The sequence below is a fragment of the Talpa europaea genome (genome assembly GCF_964194135.1).
Source record: "Talpa europaea genome assembly, chromosome: 8".
Lineage (NCBI taxonomy): Eukaryota > Metazoa > Chordata > Mammalia > Eulipotyphla > Talpidae > Talpa > Talpa europaea.
In genome coordinates, this window is record NC_140075.1 from 32,979,018 (window position 1) to 32,992,936 (window position 13,919).

General features: G+C 38.8%; 1 protein-coding gene across 8 annotated transcripts in view; it reads right to left on the reverse strand.

The window, feature by feature from the left end:
- Nucleotides 1-4,429: 4,429 nt before the first annotated feature.
- Nucleotides 4,430-13,919, reverse strand: part of ZNF106 (zinc finger protein 106) — a gene marked incomplete at both ends in the record, with an annotated part of 38,379 nt that continues 28,889 nt past the window's right edge. For all 8 annotated transcript variants that reach the window (XM_084241268.1, XM_084241267.1, XM_084241265.1 and 5 more), the window contains 8 exons: nucleotides 4,430-4,486; nucleotides 5,214-5,360; nucleotides 6,873-6,944; nucleotides 7,745-7,816; nucleotides 8,618-8,737; nucleotides 9,399-9,461; nucleotides 9,894-10,085; nucleotides 12,227-12,343. In XM_084241268.1, the coding sequence (XP_084097394.1) occupies nucleotides 4,430-4,486; nucleotides 5,214-5,360; nucleotides 6,873-6,944; nucleotides 7,745-7,816; nucleotides 8,618-8,737; nucleotides 9,399-9,461; nucleotides 9,894-10,085; nucleotides 12,227-12,343 (840 nt within the window). The remainder of the gene's footprint in view (nucleotides 4,487-5,213; nucleotides 5,361-6,872; nucleotides 6,945-7,744; nucleotides 7,817-8,617; nucleotides 8,738-9,398; nucleotides 9,462-9,893; nucleotides 10,086-12,226; nucleotides 12,344-13,919) is intronic.

The window sequence follows — 13,919 nt, forward strand, 5'->3', positions numbered from 1 at the left end:
GCCCCGCCTGACCCTTTAGTTAAGGAATGAAGGAGAACAATTTTGTCCCCTTGCCACAGGGAAGCAGGCGTCTCTCTTCCTCAGCTAGCTGAAAGGAACTGGAGTGGCCTCCACCCTGAGGCAAGTGCTTACCTTAGCTTACCCTAGGCTGTTCCCAGAAGCATTTGCCAATAGTATTCAGCACTTCCTTGTGCTAGAGCCTCTGTCACCTTTATGCCCTGTCACAATTGGGACAAACTAGCACTTGGTTCTGCCTGAGTGTTTCAGGATGGACTTGCTCCAGAATAAACTAGCTCACTGGAAGAGGCCTGGACACAAGGCTGTCTGCCTTACAAATTTGGCTGCATTCTAAAAAAAAGAAGTTATTTAAATAAAGGCATGTGTCTTGCTGGTTGGTTGTTTTTCTCATGTTTTTCTCATGTTCAGATAATTGCCACAGCAAGGCAAAATGGCTTCCAATCTTATTCTTACCTATTGCCTACAGAGAACCCTAGTTTCAGAACAGTACAATGGAAAACATACACGTACACAAACAAAACTGGAGCCTTACTTTAATCATGCCTACTGCTATTCCTTGAGTATAGGAATTATTCAGATAACTTTTCAAGATATACAAGGAAAGGGGAATAGTTGTTGATGTATAGAAAGGACATCAAGAATATGGTGTAGGGGGTCCTTTAACTTCAGGGACAGCTACCAGAGTATTAATAAAGCAGAGCTCTACTGCTAATTGACTTGCTGTATAGCCTTGAACAAATTCTTAAATGTAGCTGTTTGTCACATTTATCATCTAGAGCATGGTCTATAGCCTATCTGTAACCATCTTGCATTTCCCACTCAATTTCCTTCTTGCTTTCTACACAACATAGAAAAGAAAGGGTTGGCTATGAATATGCAGTCAAGGTGACAAAAGCAAATAGTCAATTAGTAAAAGTACTTTATTTTCTTCTTGTATTTGTTTTATATCTTGCTTTACAAAGTTATGAAGTTCACAGCTTTATACCAAATGTAAGAAGACTAGGCTATTTGCTTAGAAATATTTTGCAGCCAGGTGTCCATCTGATTTCATTCTTCTAATCCATATTCAATACAAAAAAAGTATCAGATACCAAGGGTGCTGGGGCAGCTCTAGGGTATGTATTTTGCTGAAGCAGGAGAAAGATCTTCAACAACCTCTCCTATACCCCCTCATTCCGAATTCCACAGGGCTACTACCTTAACTTTGGAGCAAATCTGAGAAACTAGTCACATTGTGACCCAGCAGAACCACATACTTGGAGTTGGGGGTGAGGTTAGAGGTTATTGTCTGATAAGTAAGTTTGGTTTACATCAGGATTTCACACAGACTTGCATGTGGAACTCGGTATAGCTCAAATCACTTCCACTGTAACTTCTATAGCTATCCATTAGACAACCTTTCTGAAATCCTAAGGATTCTGATGATTTGAGGCAGGGATGAAATCATTATTTTATCAGTGTGGCAGGCACGGACTTCATAACAGTTTTAGGAGCTCTCCTTTAGGCAAAAGAAACAAAATTCATAAGCTTATATAAATTGCAGTTATTTGAGCAAACCAAGGTACGTGCTATTCAAATCCCACAATATACTTCAATCTGCCCTTCACAATAAATTCTCTTCCATAAAATATACGATACCATCCAACTAAGTGTTGTACACCTACTCCCACCAAATCATCCACATACCTAATCACTAAAGCTGTCCACTGCATAATCTATGCCCCCCCCAAAAAAAATCCCAACCTTTCATTAGGCAAATAATCACTTAAACAGCAATAATGCCTATAAATTATAGGTAGGTCAGGAACTAAATACTCAGCTGCTAATGCTTCTGAGGCAGAAAAACATTTCCCCACAAAAGCAGAAGTGTAGCAGCAATGATGTTCTCTCAAATTCAAGTAACATCAGGTCAAGATAATTCTTTGCTTTTAGAGTTTTGTTTGCACTGGGTTTAATTGCTTTATAGCTGAGTAAAGGAGTATGTCCAAAGACATTCCGAACCTGATTAAAAACTTTAGCATAAAACTTGACTGAGTTTATCAGAACAAACTGCCATTAAAACACTAGCACATGCACACAAAGGAATTTATGCGGTGGTTTTCTTGGCTTCCAGTCATTAGAAGTAGGCGGGGTCCATTAAAAATAACATTCTAAAAACAGCCTCCAACTACTTATAGGAAATGAGTTGAGTTTTTTGTCAGGTTATGTAACAGTTTCCTTCCTTCATCAAATGCAAATCCCTGAGCCACAACTCTTCTCTGAGGGGAGACGGGCACAAATCGGTCAAGACAAAATTAGCCCACGTTCTGCATGACTTTCAAGATACTTAAAAGTAACGCATACAACCATAAGCAGTCAGAACGCTTGCACGCCTTTATTTTTAAACAGAGGACCGAGATAGCGCATCCGGGATAACACTCTAACCTGATGTTAAATGAATTTTATACATTTTTGAAACAAAGACCACACTGTCACTGCTTCAAAGAAGATTACTGTGAAGTGAGGAAAAGTATTACAAGTACAGGTGCCTGGTGTGTATACACATGGATGAGGAACCTCCACACATGCACACACAAAGGCAGACTGGACAATCCCACCAAAGTTAAACCCAGGGCGGTTCTTACTGAGTCAGTCTGTCTGTACTTTGAAAAGTTCCCCGTGAAAAAAGTCCCAGCACCTCACATGCCCCCTGCTGTACAAGGTTCCACCACTCTCATCTCTTCAGACATGTCCTTAGGCAGGACAGAAAGGCACCTGAGCAATAGAGCAGGCAAGACTTTCTTTAGCACACTACCCGGTCAACAAGGCAGTGTGGCTTCACTACAGCCCAGAGGAAAATACCAGGGTCAGCAATAAACGCAAATGTTCTTCCCTGGAGCATCACAATTCCCAACACCACAGAACAGCCTGGCTTCTCTGATCACCCTTATAGGAAATGGGGGAGAGAGATGGGAAAACTTTTCTTAATCTCATACAGAAATAGAACAGATACTCTTTATGCAACAGGATCGTCTCTGTTCTCTCTCAAGTAATCACACAAATCTCAGTAATGTGGTTAAAGAATTAGATTAATTCTTAACATTTTTTTTTTGGCTCTAGTAAGAACCAGTGGAGCTTTTCCTGGAAAAAAAGAACACATCCTGAATCTTGCACATACAATTTCAGAGGGTTTGCATACCCTCGTGCAATTTCTCCATAAGCCCTGGTGGCATCCCACATCCCAAAGCTTTTAGAGTAGCATTCATTCTTTTTCCTTCTTTTATCTCTCTAAAGAAACTTTCAGAGTTTTGAGAATCCAGAAATAAAAGACCAGGATACAACATCACAGCTTCTCTTATTAAGTCCAGAGAAAATGAAAAAACAAAGCAAGTTCACTAAGGTTTCGTTAATTTTCCTTTTCTCAATGGACAAGTAGAGTCTTAATCTTCACCATACTTCTTTCCCAGCTAGTGGAGAAATAAAGGCAAAACATCAGTATCAGAAATCAATTTCTAAGAAGCCTGCTTGAGGTCCTACACTCTTTTTCCTAACTCCTCTATCTCGGGAGCTGCAGGTGGGTAGAAGGTAACCTGTAAGCCAGAGGAAGTACTTCATGGCTGCCATCAGTTTAGCACAGCTAGATACTAGGACAGAGAAGGATTGGCAATGGCGCAAATTAGAAGGTTTCAAGCCTAGAATAGGCTTGTAGAGTTAGAAACCAGAAATGGAGATAAAGGTTACACTTCCAGTTTAAACAGCCTGACAATACCTACAGCAGTGAGTGCCCAGTCTAACAGCAAAATTCCCAGGTAAATCTTAAGTCTGTGTGCTGCCACAAACTATGCACTCCATCAAGACCTGCATTTAAGCCAGCTCTATCCATCTACAAGCAGGAGAATCTTGAAACACACCTAACATAATTGTTAAGAATTAAACTATGTGCTTTCAATTCAAATGCAGTTATTACAACTAGAGAAATTAAAACTGATCCTAAGTCTAGCATTTGAACAAACTTACACTTAAGAGCCTGACTACTGGTTTAAACCATCATAAGAACATAAACTAAAAATCACAAACTGAAATTAAAAAAAATTTATGATCAAGCCCAAACTGGGTAACCAATTAGAATCTGTATCTTTAATAAACATCTGGAGAACATGAGTAGCATAAATTACTTTATGCCACGCCATTCCAGAGGAGTATGGTTCCTTAAAATCTGTTTAAATCTAACAAACCTCCAGCAAGAACTTATAGTGTAACAAATCACCCCACAGAGCTGCCCAGACTTATGCTAGTGGTAAGCCTGACTGACAACCAACTCTTTCCCTCCTTCCCTGATTCCCTGTGGAAGGAGATAGAGTGTGGCCTGTGTGAGGGGCCAATGTGATATTAGTTGCATTAATGACTTCCCAACATGGGAGGCAAAAAAACTTCATGAATCAATTTTGCTGTCATCCTCAGCATGTCGTTCAATGTGTCCTGCAGCATCCTAGAAATAAAGGGGGAAGGGCCTGTGAGAGAATAGTTGGCAGCAGAGTAAGAAAAAGTCAAAGCAAAGGGGGTCTCCCCAGTGGCATAGGGGTTAAGTTTCAGCACTATCAGTGCTATGACCTGAGTTCGATCCCAGGCCAGGAAGCTAACCCACATATGGCTCAGCAGATCTCTCCTGTCTCTCCCGCTGCTCCCCTCAGCAGTGTATTCAGTAGATCTGCCTGTTCTGCTCCCCACTCTGTCTCTAGTGAATCCTCTTACCCCCGGCACTTCTGACCTACATTCCAGTTCTTCTATGCATACATGCATACATACATACATAAATTTAAACAATAAACAATAACAAAGTCCAAGCCAAAGAGAGTTTCATGGGCACAATCTAAGATCCATACACAAAGACAGTTAGGATCCAGCTCTTTGTTAATTTGCTAATGAAACTATGTACTTGATCTAGAGTTCTGTCTTTGCAAAAGCACTGTAACAGCCTCTGGGTTCAGTTACCAGATTTGAAACATTTGAAAACTTTCTTTACTCTCAAACACAACCTAATTCTTCCTTTGAAACCTCAATAAGTTACCCCCAAATCTCTGAATAATTAATAAAAAGAAAAATCCCTAAACTCTTTATTGCAATGCTGAACATTCTAAGAAGATAAAAAAAGGTTTGCTTTTCCTTGCCCTGAGCAGACAAATGACCCCAGATTGACCCGAGTCCCACTAATGTACCTGCTTGGATCCTTTCCTAGCAGTGAAAAAGGCATCACAGTTCTTCCAACGACATTTCAGAGTTTGAAAGTTCGGATTCGTATGGTCAGTCAGTAAATGTTGTTTTAAATGATCTACAACCCCAAATATCAGAGAGCAACCATGCCACTGCATAGAAACAGAAAGAAAGTTACAAAGTGTATAGGAAATATGCAATCAGAACATTCTTCACTTGTACCCCAGAAACACCGTGGAAGCCCTTTATTTTTTAATTTACTCTTTGGCTAGAAAATATAAGGAAGCTACCAAATTAATGGCTACTATTAAAGTTGCCATTACATTGTTAGAAAAGGAAAATGTCAGTAAATATTTAGACAAGTTACCACAAAATTTCATGTAAGCCATATTTATTCTTTATCTTGCCATGATAAAGTGTGTTTCTTAGACCATTTATTTTATTTATTTTTAAAAAATATTTTATTTTATATAATTCTTACATCATTTTTCATTTTTGCACAATGTATGCATTTTCATTTTGGTTATATTCCCCACACAATTGCACCCCCCCCCCTTATTTTGACCCTAGTCCTTCCTCTCCCCCCTGCCCCATAGTGTATCTCTGGTTTATAGTTGCTTATTGATTTTGATTTTTACTTTGTATTAATTAGTCTTTTTCCTGTTAGACCATTTATTTTAAAAGGCAGAGAGCCTTTTAAAAAATATTGAAAGGTTTGCTTTTAGCAATTTTTTTTTATTGAGGTGTCACTGATTTACAACATTGTATGACTGACTTAGAAGTACAGGATCACACCCTTCAGGTCTTGAGTTGTACATTTTAAAATAAAAATGTCTGATAAGGAAACTACGTTGTGGAAATACTTGTCAAAAATTGTGTTTGCAATGGGAGCCTGATTTTACTCAGTCTTTATCACGTGTATCATAACAACTACCAACTTTTTTTTTTTTACTGTAAATTTACTTATAAATGTGGTTCAATTTCACTTATTAGAAGGCATGCAAGTTTTGCCTTGGCTTTCTCCCCACAGAGATTCTGACTAAAGACTGCAATTCTAACATGCTCATTTCAAAAAAGCAATCCAAATTTGAATTTTCCCTTGGTCAGTACTATCGCCACCCCTTTAGTTTAAAAACAGAAGGTATTCCCCTCATATCTTTAGATATATTAGAACTGATGAAACAAATTAAAGTTTATAATAAACAGTGTAAAAGTTTTAAATTGTGTTCCTCAAAAATCAATGAAGGCCCAAACCCAACTATCAATATATCTAATGCCTGAGGAATGGTATAGTAAGCAGTTATAGTGGGCAGGTCACAAAATAAGCATTTCCATTTTTTACTTCATATACTTCTATACTGTTCATATTTTTGTAAGCTTGTACTGGTTTTACAATCAAACAAAAGCCTCCAAGGAGACAGCCATTGGGTGGACAGTATTTAAATATACCTTACATCTAATCTTAAAAGAGGTTTTTCATTAAAGTAGTATAGAAGAATTTTATGTAGGGTTTAAAAAAAAACAAGCTTCCTTGTCTTATAGTGAAAGGAATAAAGTAGATGCTCAAATATAAAAATGCTAAACTGATGTCAACAAAGATCCATAAATTAACCTAGGGTTAAGCAACTCCTAAGTCTTATGACAAAAATAGTTTCATTTCTTACCCAGCAGCGGTAATTCTGCATCAGATTTAGTCTCACGGCCTGAATACTGCCATCGTAACAGCCAGTATAAATCTAGAGAAAGAGGTTTACCATATCAGACAAAAAAAAAAAAAAAAAAAAAAACCCACCAAAATAACGATTATAAAACATCCTAAAAATCAGTGTCAAAAACTACTTGTAGCTGTCAAATAAAACACAAACCTAAACCAAAACCAGCCCCAGAGTACAGCGGGAAAGGATCTTCTAGATCTTCTAGACGAGACACCTTAAGGCTATGCTCCTTACAGAGCCACAGTTGGGACCACACTGACAGGCAGGGCTCAGAGGCACCCACTTTTACTTTAACTGGGGTAGCTCTGGCGTCTACTGAGCATTATATAGTAGGTACCTGCATTTGATTGGAAAAAGGATTCTACAGCTCAGAGCTTGAAAAACACCCATTCAAGCCCATAATTTAAGAATAAAGTAAATCAAGAATTAGCAATGTTAAGTGAATTAGCTTCTGCTTTATATCTGCTACGACTGTGCCACACTGGTCAAATCACCTGACTCAATCCCAATGTTCTATTCACATCATAATATAATATCGCTGGAAAAAGCACCACTCAATTTTTTAAAACCATCTTAAATCTTTCGGTTCAATGGTAAGATTACTTTTTATTGTATTTATTTTAGCTACTAAGAGAAAAAGGAATATTCAACAATGTTACTGGGTTACTTCTCGATAATATGCTAATAGGTAGTCATTCAACAGTGAGACATGTCAGAAATAGATGTCATTTTCTGAAATGGCAAGGAGTAACATTATATGGGTTTGTAGAATTTTCAGTAAACACATTCAAAGGCAAATATGTAACAAAGCAAAAACTCACCATACTTTTATGAATGGTCATACACATAATCATGTCCTTGTGTCCTCCATAAACCTGCAACCGGTCGTGGGACTTAGGTGGAGGGAAAAATAGAGACAAAATTAAGGTTATTTAGACCTTCTGTTTAATAAGCATGGTGCCTGAAGGCCTTTGCCAGATTTAAAACCACACATGAGGTACCAAATGGAAGCACCAGGAGCATTTTAAGACATATTTATCTAGTGGTAATCTTTCTAGTAAGTCCTCCCCCTCAAGGAAGAGCTGGTCAATGGAGATAATAAAATCAATTTCTGTGTAGTGTCAAAGTCTCAAACCTGAAATTGCACTTAAGGAGAAATAGACAGGTTTTAGAGACTACAATTGTTGTCCAGAAGCCATTTAAGTTTTGATACCCTCGAGCCTGTCCCTATCTCAGAACAGTATTCCTGAAGGCACAGTCCCCAGACCAGCTGCTCCGTGAGAGTACTTGAGAGGGATGCACAGCCCAGTTCCCACCTCGGCCTTCATACATAAAAAAATATGCCCCAGGGCCTCCCCTGGTGGCATAGCGGTTGAACGCTGGGCTGCGAAGCTGCCCGCAGCCTCTGCAATGCTGGTTCAATCCCCAGCCACCGGCGAGGGTCCCACATGGCGCACAGACCTATCCTGCCACGCCCACTGCTCCCCTCAGCAGTGTATTTCATCAGTCTGCCTGTTCTGCTCCCTGCTCTGGCTCTGGTGAATTCTCTCACCCTCCCGTGCTTCTGACTGTACCCAGTGCTTGTATAAATAAATAAATCTTAAAATAATAATAATAATTCTTAAAAAAAAAAATGCCCAAACCCAAACAATCTCCCCCAATCATTCAAACAAAACACTGGATATGAATTCTACCTGTAATTCATAGACACGGACAAATTTATCCAGGCAAGCAGTCACCATCACCTTGCCTAGGATGTTCACCACAGTCACGGCGTGATTGTGACCTTTATAGATCCGCACAAGCTCACCAGTCTGCATCAGAAGAGAGGTAAGAGTCACTAGACTGACTTTCAAGATACCTTCCAACTTTTGAGGTTTATGATTATATAATTCTGAGGCTTACTTGTACCGGACATGCAGCTGTACTAACAGCTGAAGTACTCCCACAAGCATTTGTTACCCACATAAAATATATGAAATGTATCCTGATGGAGAGAACTTAGTGTCACAGAGAGAGAAGGCCCACAACTCTACCTGTAAATATACCGTAGCTTTTGAAGCATTTTCAATTTTATCATTTCATTGGAACTAGACAATACGTCTGTGAGGTTGGATTACCCCAAGGTTTACAGACCAGAAACTGAACTTCAAAGGGCTGCCTCTCTGACCAGAGTTGAGTCCTGTTTCTTCTTATTTGTTCTATTTTAAATTACATCTCATATCCATTTTTGCAAAACCTCAGACGTTCAAACTAGCTCAAGTTTTAAATGAGGCATTACATAACCTTGAATCTGCCCCCCACTAAATATTTCTGATAAGGTCAGATTTTCTAGGATACACATTATTATAAGAACTTATGCTCTTAGATTACTAAGATATTTACTGGGAAAGGGGCTTAACTGAAATTGCAAGAGGAATACATTAAGCTTTAACCACTATTCCATTTGAGATTTCTCTAACCACCATCGCTTACGTGGATGTTGTGGGCATGAACGGATTGATCACTGGAGCCACTGAACACAAGGTCATTCACCACCTTAAAGAGAAAATTCAATGAGTTAGACTTGTTAGAAGGTTCCAAGTTCCCTCTGTAACTTGTAAGGTACACTAGCAAATTCTAATTTCCATTCTATTTTGAGATAAACATAGTGAGGTATAAAATATGTTTCTTAGATATTTTCTGAACTGAAACTTATATCCTCACCACCAGGCATTCTGATTATGAGATAGTCTAGAAGGACAGAACGAATATCCACTTTCTACAATAAAATACATTTCATTGTTTCCCAGTTAACATATTTAAAAATAGCACATCCCTGAGTGAGCCAGGTCTAAGGAAAAGAAATATAATCTCCTTGTTCTTTTAAAGATGACTATTCTAAATAAGGATTAGAACATAGGGAAATGTCATTCAAACCCTCCTATTTGTGCAAGGCAATTAACTCTTATTCTCTTCAGTGACACTTGCCTTCATGCAAAGAATGGTCTTGCTGTGGCCCTCCAGAGTTCTGAGGAGCAATCCATTCCGTGCATCACGTACACTAATGGTACAGTCATAAGACCCCACAACCAGCAGTCTCCGGGCACCTTCCTGAGCTGTGGCCAGACAGCTGACAGCCCGAGGGCCATGACATTCAAAGATCTCAAGTCGTTTGTTGTTCTGAAAAATAAGCCACCATTTTATGAAGTAAAAGCAAAAAATAACTTAGCTGGAAAAATCTCAAAATCAACTAACCAAAAATGACTACCTTGATACAAACTCTAAATTCCACCACCTTTGACTTCCCAACTTCTGCCATACCCATTCAGCTCTCTGTCTAGATCATGACTTTCTCATCCCCCATTCCAATGGGGCAAACCCTTACCATATCAACTCATTTTTAACTTCAGCCCATAACTACCTTTATCATAATAAGAACTTGGTTCTTTTTTTTTGCTGCCCTCTCGTACTTCCCTTAAGTTAATGAGTGAGTGATCAACCTTTCCTTTTTTAAAAATACTCAGACATTTTCCAGCCTACCAGGAATTCTGTTTTTGCCATCCTAAATTCTCTACTGAGAACTTCTTTCTTAGGCAATTTCAGTCAGGGTCTCACATTCTTCACTTTTTTGTGATCTTACATTCTTCTGACTTCTGGCCCCACCCTGACTTCCAAACATTCTTTCATTCAGATTTTAGACTTGCTTCCCTAATCAATACAACAATGTTGTTCATAAAGTTTCCCACTTCCCCCAAGTCTCTAAAAAGGTACTTTATGTGCATACATGGGGTAAAACTCCCAGAAAATATGCACAAACCAGCAGCAGGGGGCCAATAATGCTAAACAATGATTCTAGCCATACTGATGCACTTGAGACTAGGCTGACTGGAGTTCGGGGACTGATAGTGAATAGGCCCTGGTAAACAGCACTGTCTTTCTGTTAAGATACCAAAAGCACTGCATTTTAGGAGTAATGTCAGCTTTCAAAATTCATATCTGTGCAGTCTTACATCTCTGTCTCAAGGCCCATCTTCTATACAGCACTAGAACTATTTTAAGAGACTGTTTCCATTTGAACTTACTGTCCTCATCTTACCTCAAAAGGTGTGCACCTAATGTTTGTTGACCTCTGATAACAGTAATCTCACAAAATAGGTGATGATCAAGTTTTACCCTTTAAGGTATCTTTAATTTATTCTTTATTCGTCATTCTTATTGTCCTAACCAAAGCCTAGGCTGAGAACATCCCATCTGGAATGTAATAGCTACCCTTCTGTGATCTAGCTAGTGAACCAACTAACTTGGGCTTGATTACGTATGTGCTAGATTTTTCTAATTTGATCCCAAGCATCTTAAAGACAAAAATCATGACATATTTTATAGCATCTCTTATACGTAGTTTCAGTGGAAAGAGAAATAGTAGTCACTAAACACAAAATGAGACTGTAATTGACTGGACATAGCAAACACTAATATGCTGTTAAAAGATAACAGGGTGACTTTGGGATAGTGTTAGAGCTAATTAGTAAAAAAAAAAAAAAAAGCTATCAATTTCATCTTTTAGATTACATTTTTTATCCATTCTCATCTCTTCATCCTTAATCTAACCTTTCACATCAGTTTCTATTACAAAGCCTCCTAATGGTCTCCCTGCCTCGTATAAATCTTTTTCAATCTCAGGAACTCCAGAGTGACTTTTTCTAAAATACAAATTGGATCATGTCTCTCATATTTTAAAAACTATAAGATGAAGTTTAATGACATTAACAAAATACACAGGGTCATCAAAAACTGGTTCCCATTCATTTCCTAAGCCTTTTCCTAGGGCCTAGCATAGAACAGATGCTCCATAAAGGTTAAACAAACAAATGAATTTATCTTTGGGTAAGTATGAGGTCACATAAACACGAAGGCAAACTTTTCACTTAGTTCACTTTACAGACTAGGCACCCTCATGAAACCCTAAATTGGTTCCAAACCACATCGATGTCATACTCAAAGGAATTTAAACACATTTTTCACAGTGTCATTCTCAAGACAAAATAAACTAGTTTAACCTGTGACTCATTATCTGGCCCCAAATGATCAGACTTAGTTTAATTTAGCAGTTACATTTTGGTCCTGGCACACTTAGCTCTGAGCAGAAAGAATGCAGGATCTTGTTTCACTTATACCAGAAGATAGCAGTTTTTGAGTTATCAACTAATTCTGTTGCTATCTCACATAAGAGAGGAACATGCCTGTCTTCCACTTTGTCCTACACATACTCACACTACTTTCACGCGGTACGGGAATTCTGCCTTCCCTCCCCAACCACTAACCTTTACGTTGAAGGTCACCACAGTGCCATTTGCCAGTCCTGCATAGAGGATTCGCCATCTATTGTGGAGGCAGAGAACCCGGTCTTCCAACTGTAACTGCTCCTTACACTCTCGAGTCTGATAAAAATGCACAACACCTAATCAGCAGACATTAACAGCAAAATAAAATGGGAAAACAATCCTGCTGAAAGTAGAGTGTCACATGATTGTTAGTAGGTAGAAAATGCAGCCTCCTTTTTTTTTTTTCACTTTTGAAACATGTGGTCAAAGACCCTCAAGCTGTAGGTAGCAGTGGAAACAAATATAAATTCTAATAAATACTACCATGCTTCTAATCTGGGATGTAGAAATTTTTCAAAGAACAGTATGTATTGGGTCTTACTCTCTTAAAATAAGTAGCCAAAGATGAAGTTAAAATTGCATTTGACATAGAAAAGGAAAATGAGGACTATAGTAGTATATTTGATAATTGCACTAGTCAAATACATGTTTTCCTCCAATTGATTTCTTTCCTTTTTTTTTTTTTTTTTAAAGATTTACTTATTTATTTATACAAGCAGTGGGTACAGTCAGAAGCGTGGGAGGGTGAGAGAATTCACCAGAGCCAGAGTGGGGAGCAGAACAGGCAGAAGGACCGAAGTACACTGCTGAGGGGAGCAGCGGGCGGCAGGAGAGGTCTGCGCGCCTTGTGGGACCCTCCTCTGGTGGCCGGGGAGCAACCGAGGATCAAACCGGCGCTGTAGAGGCTGCGGGCAGCTTCGCAACCCAGCGCTCAACCACTGCGCCACCGGGGAGGCCCTCCTCCAATTGATTTCTATTTCACTAGCTCTCAAATCATCCGCCATAATCGTCTATAGTTACCCAAGAAACTTAGAATATACAGAGTATCAAGCTTCATGATTAATACTTGAGATTTTAATTCAGTAGATCTAGAATATGTATGTTTAAAGTTTTTCTTAGTAATTCCTGCATCTCCACACTAACCAAGCACTAACTTTCACAAAACTGGTTTTTAGTTACAAATCTAATTATCTAGTTTAGGGCAGGTAACATAATATGTGTTCAATATTTGCTGCAGAGTGTTACATAAAGTAACTAAAGACCCAACTATAGCGCTTGTTTTTTTTAAGATTTATTTTTATTTATATATGCATATAAAAACTGGGGTATAGCCAGAGGTGCAGGATGTGAGAGGATTCACCAGGGAGAGTAGGGAGCAGAATAAGCAGATCTACTGAAATACACTGCTGAGGGGAGCAGAGGGCAAGACAGAAGAGGCCTGCTGTGCCGTGTGGGTTAGCTCCCTGGCTGGGGATCGAATTCCTGTAGCTGTGGCTGGTGATATCTTGATAGTGCTGAGACTTTCACCCCTGTGCCACAAGGGAGGCCCCCAAGTGTATTTTTAAACAGGTCTGGATATTAATCAAGATGGTTACAAGCGGGTAGGATGGGACAAGCTATGGAGAGGTTAAGAAGTAGGTTTTTAAAGTCTTTAATCTCTTTAGCCACCTTTCCTTCATACCTAAACTAGTCTTTCAAATTATTCAATCTCTAGCCATAAAATTACAAATATAAATGTTGCATATAGAAATTGTAAGATAAACAATAAGACAGTAAATATGCCCAATGTCAACACTCATGTTGCCTCTACTAAACTTACGTGAGATCTTTTTGTAATTTTAGAGAGAAATGT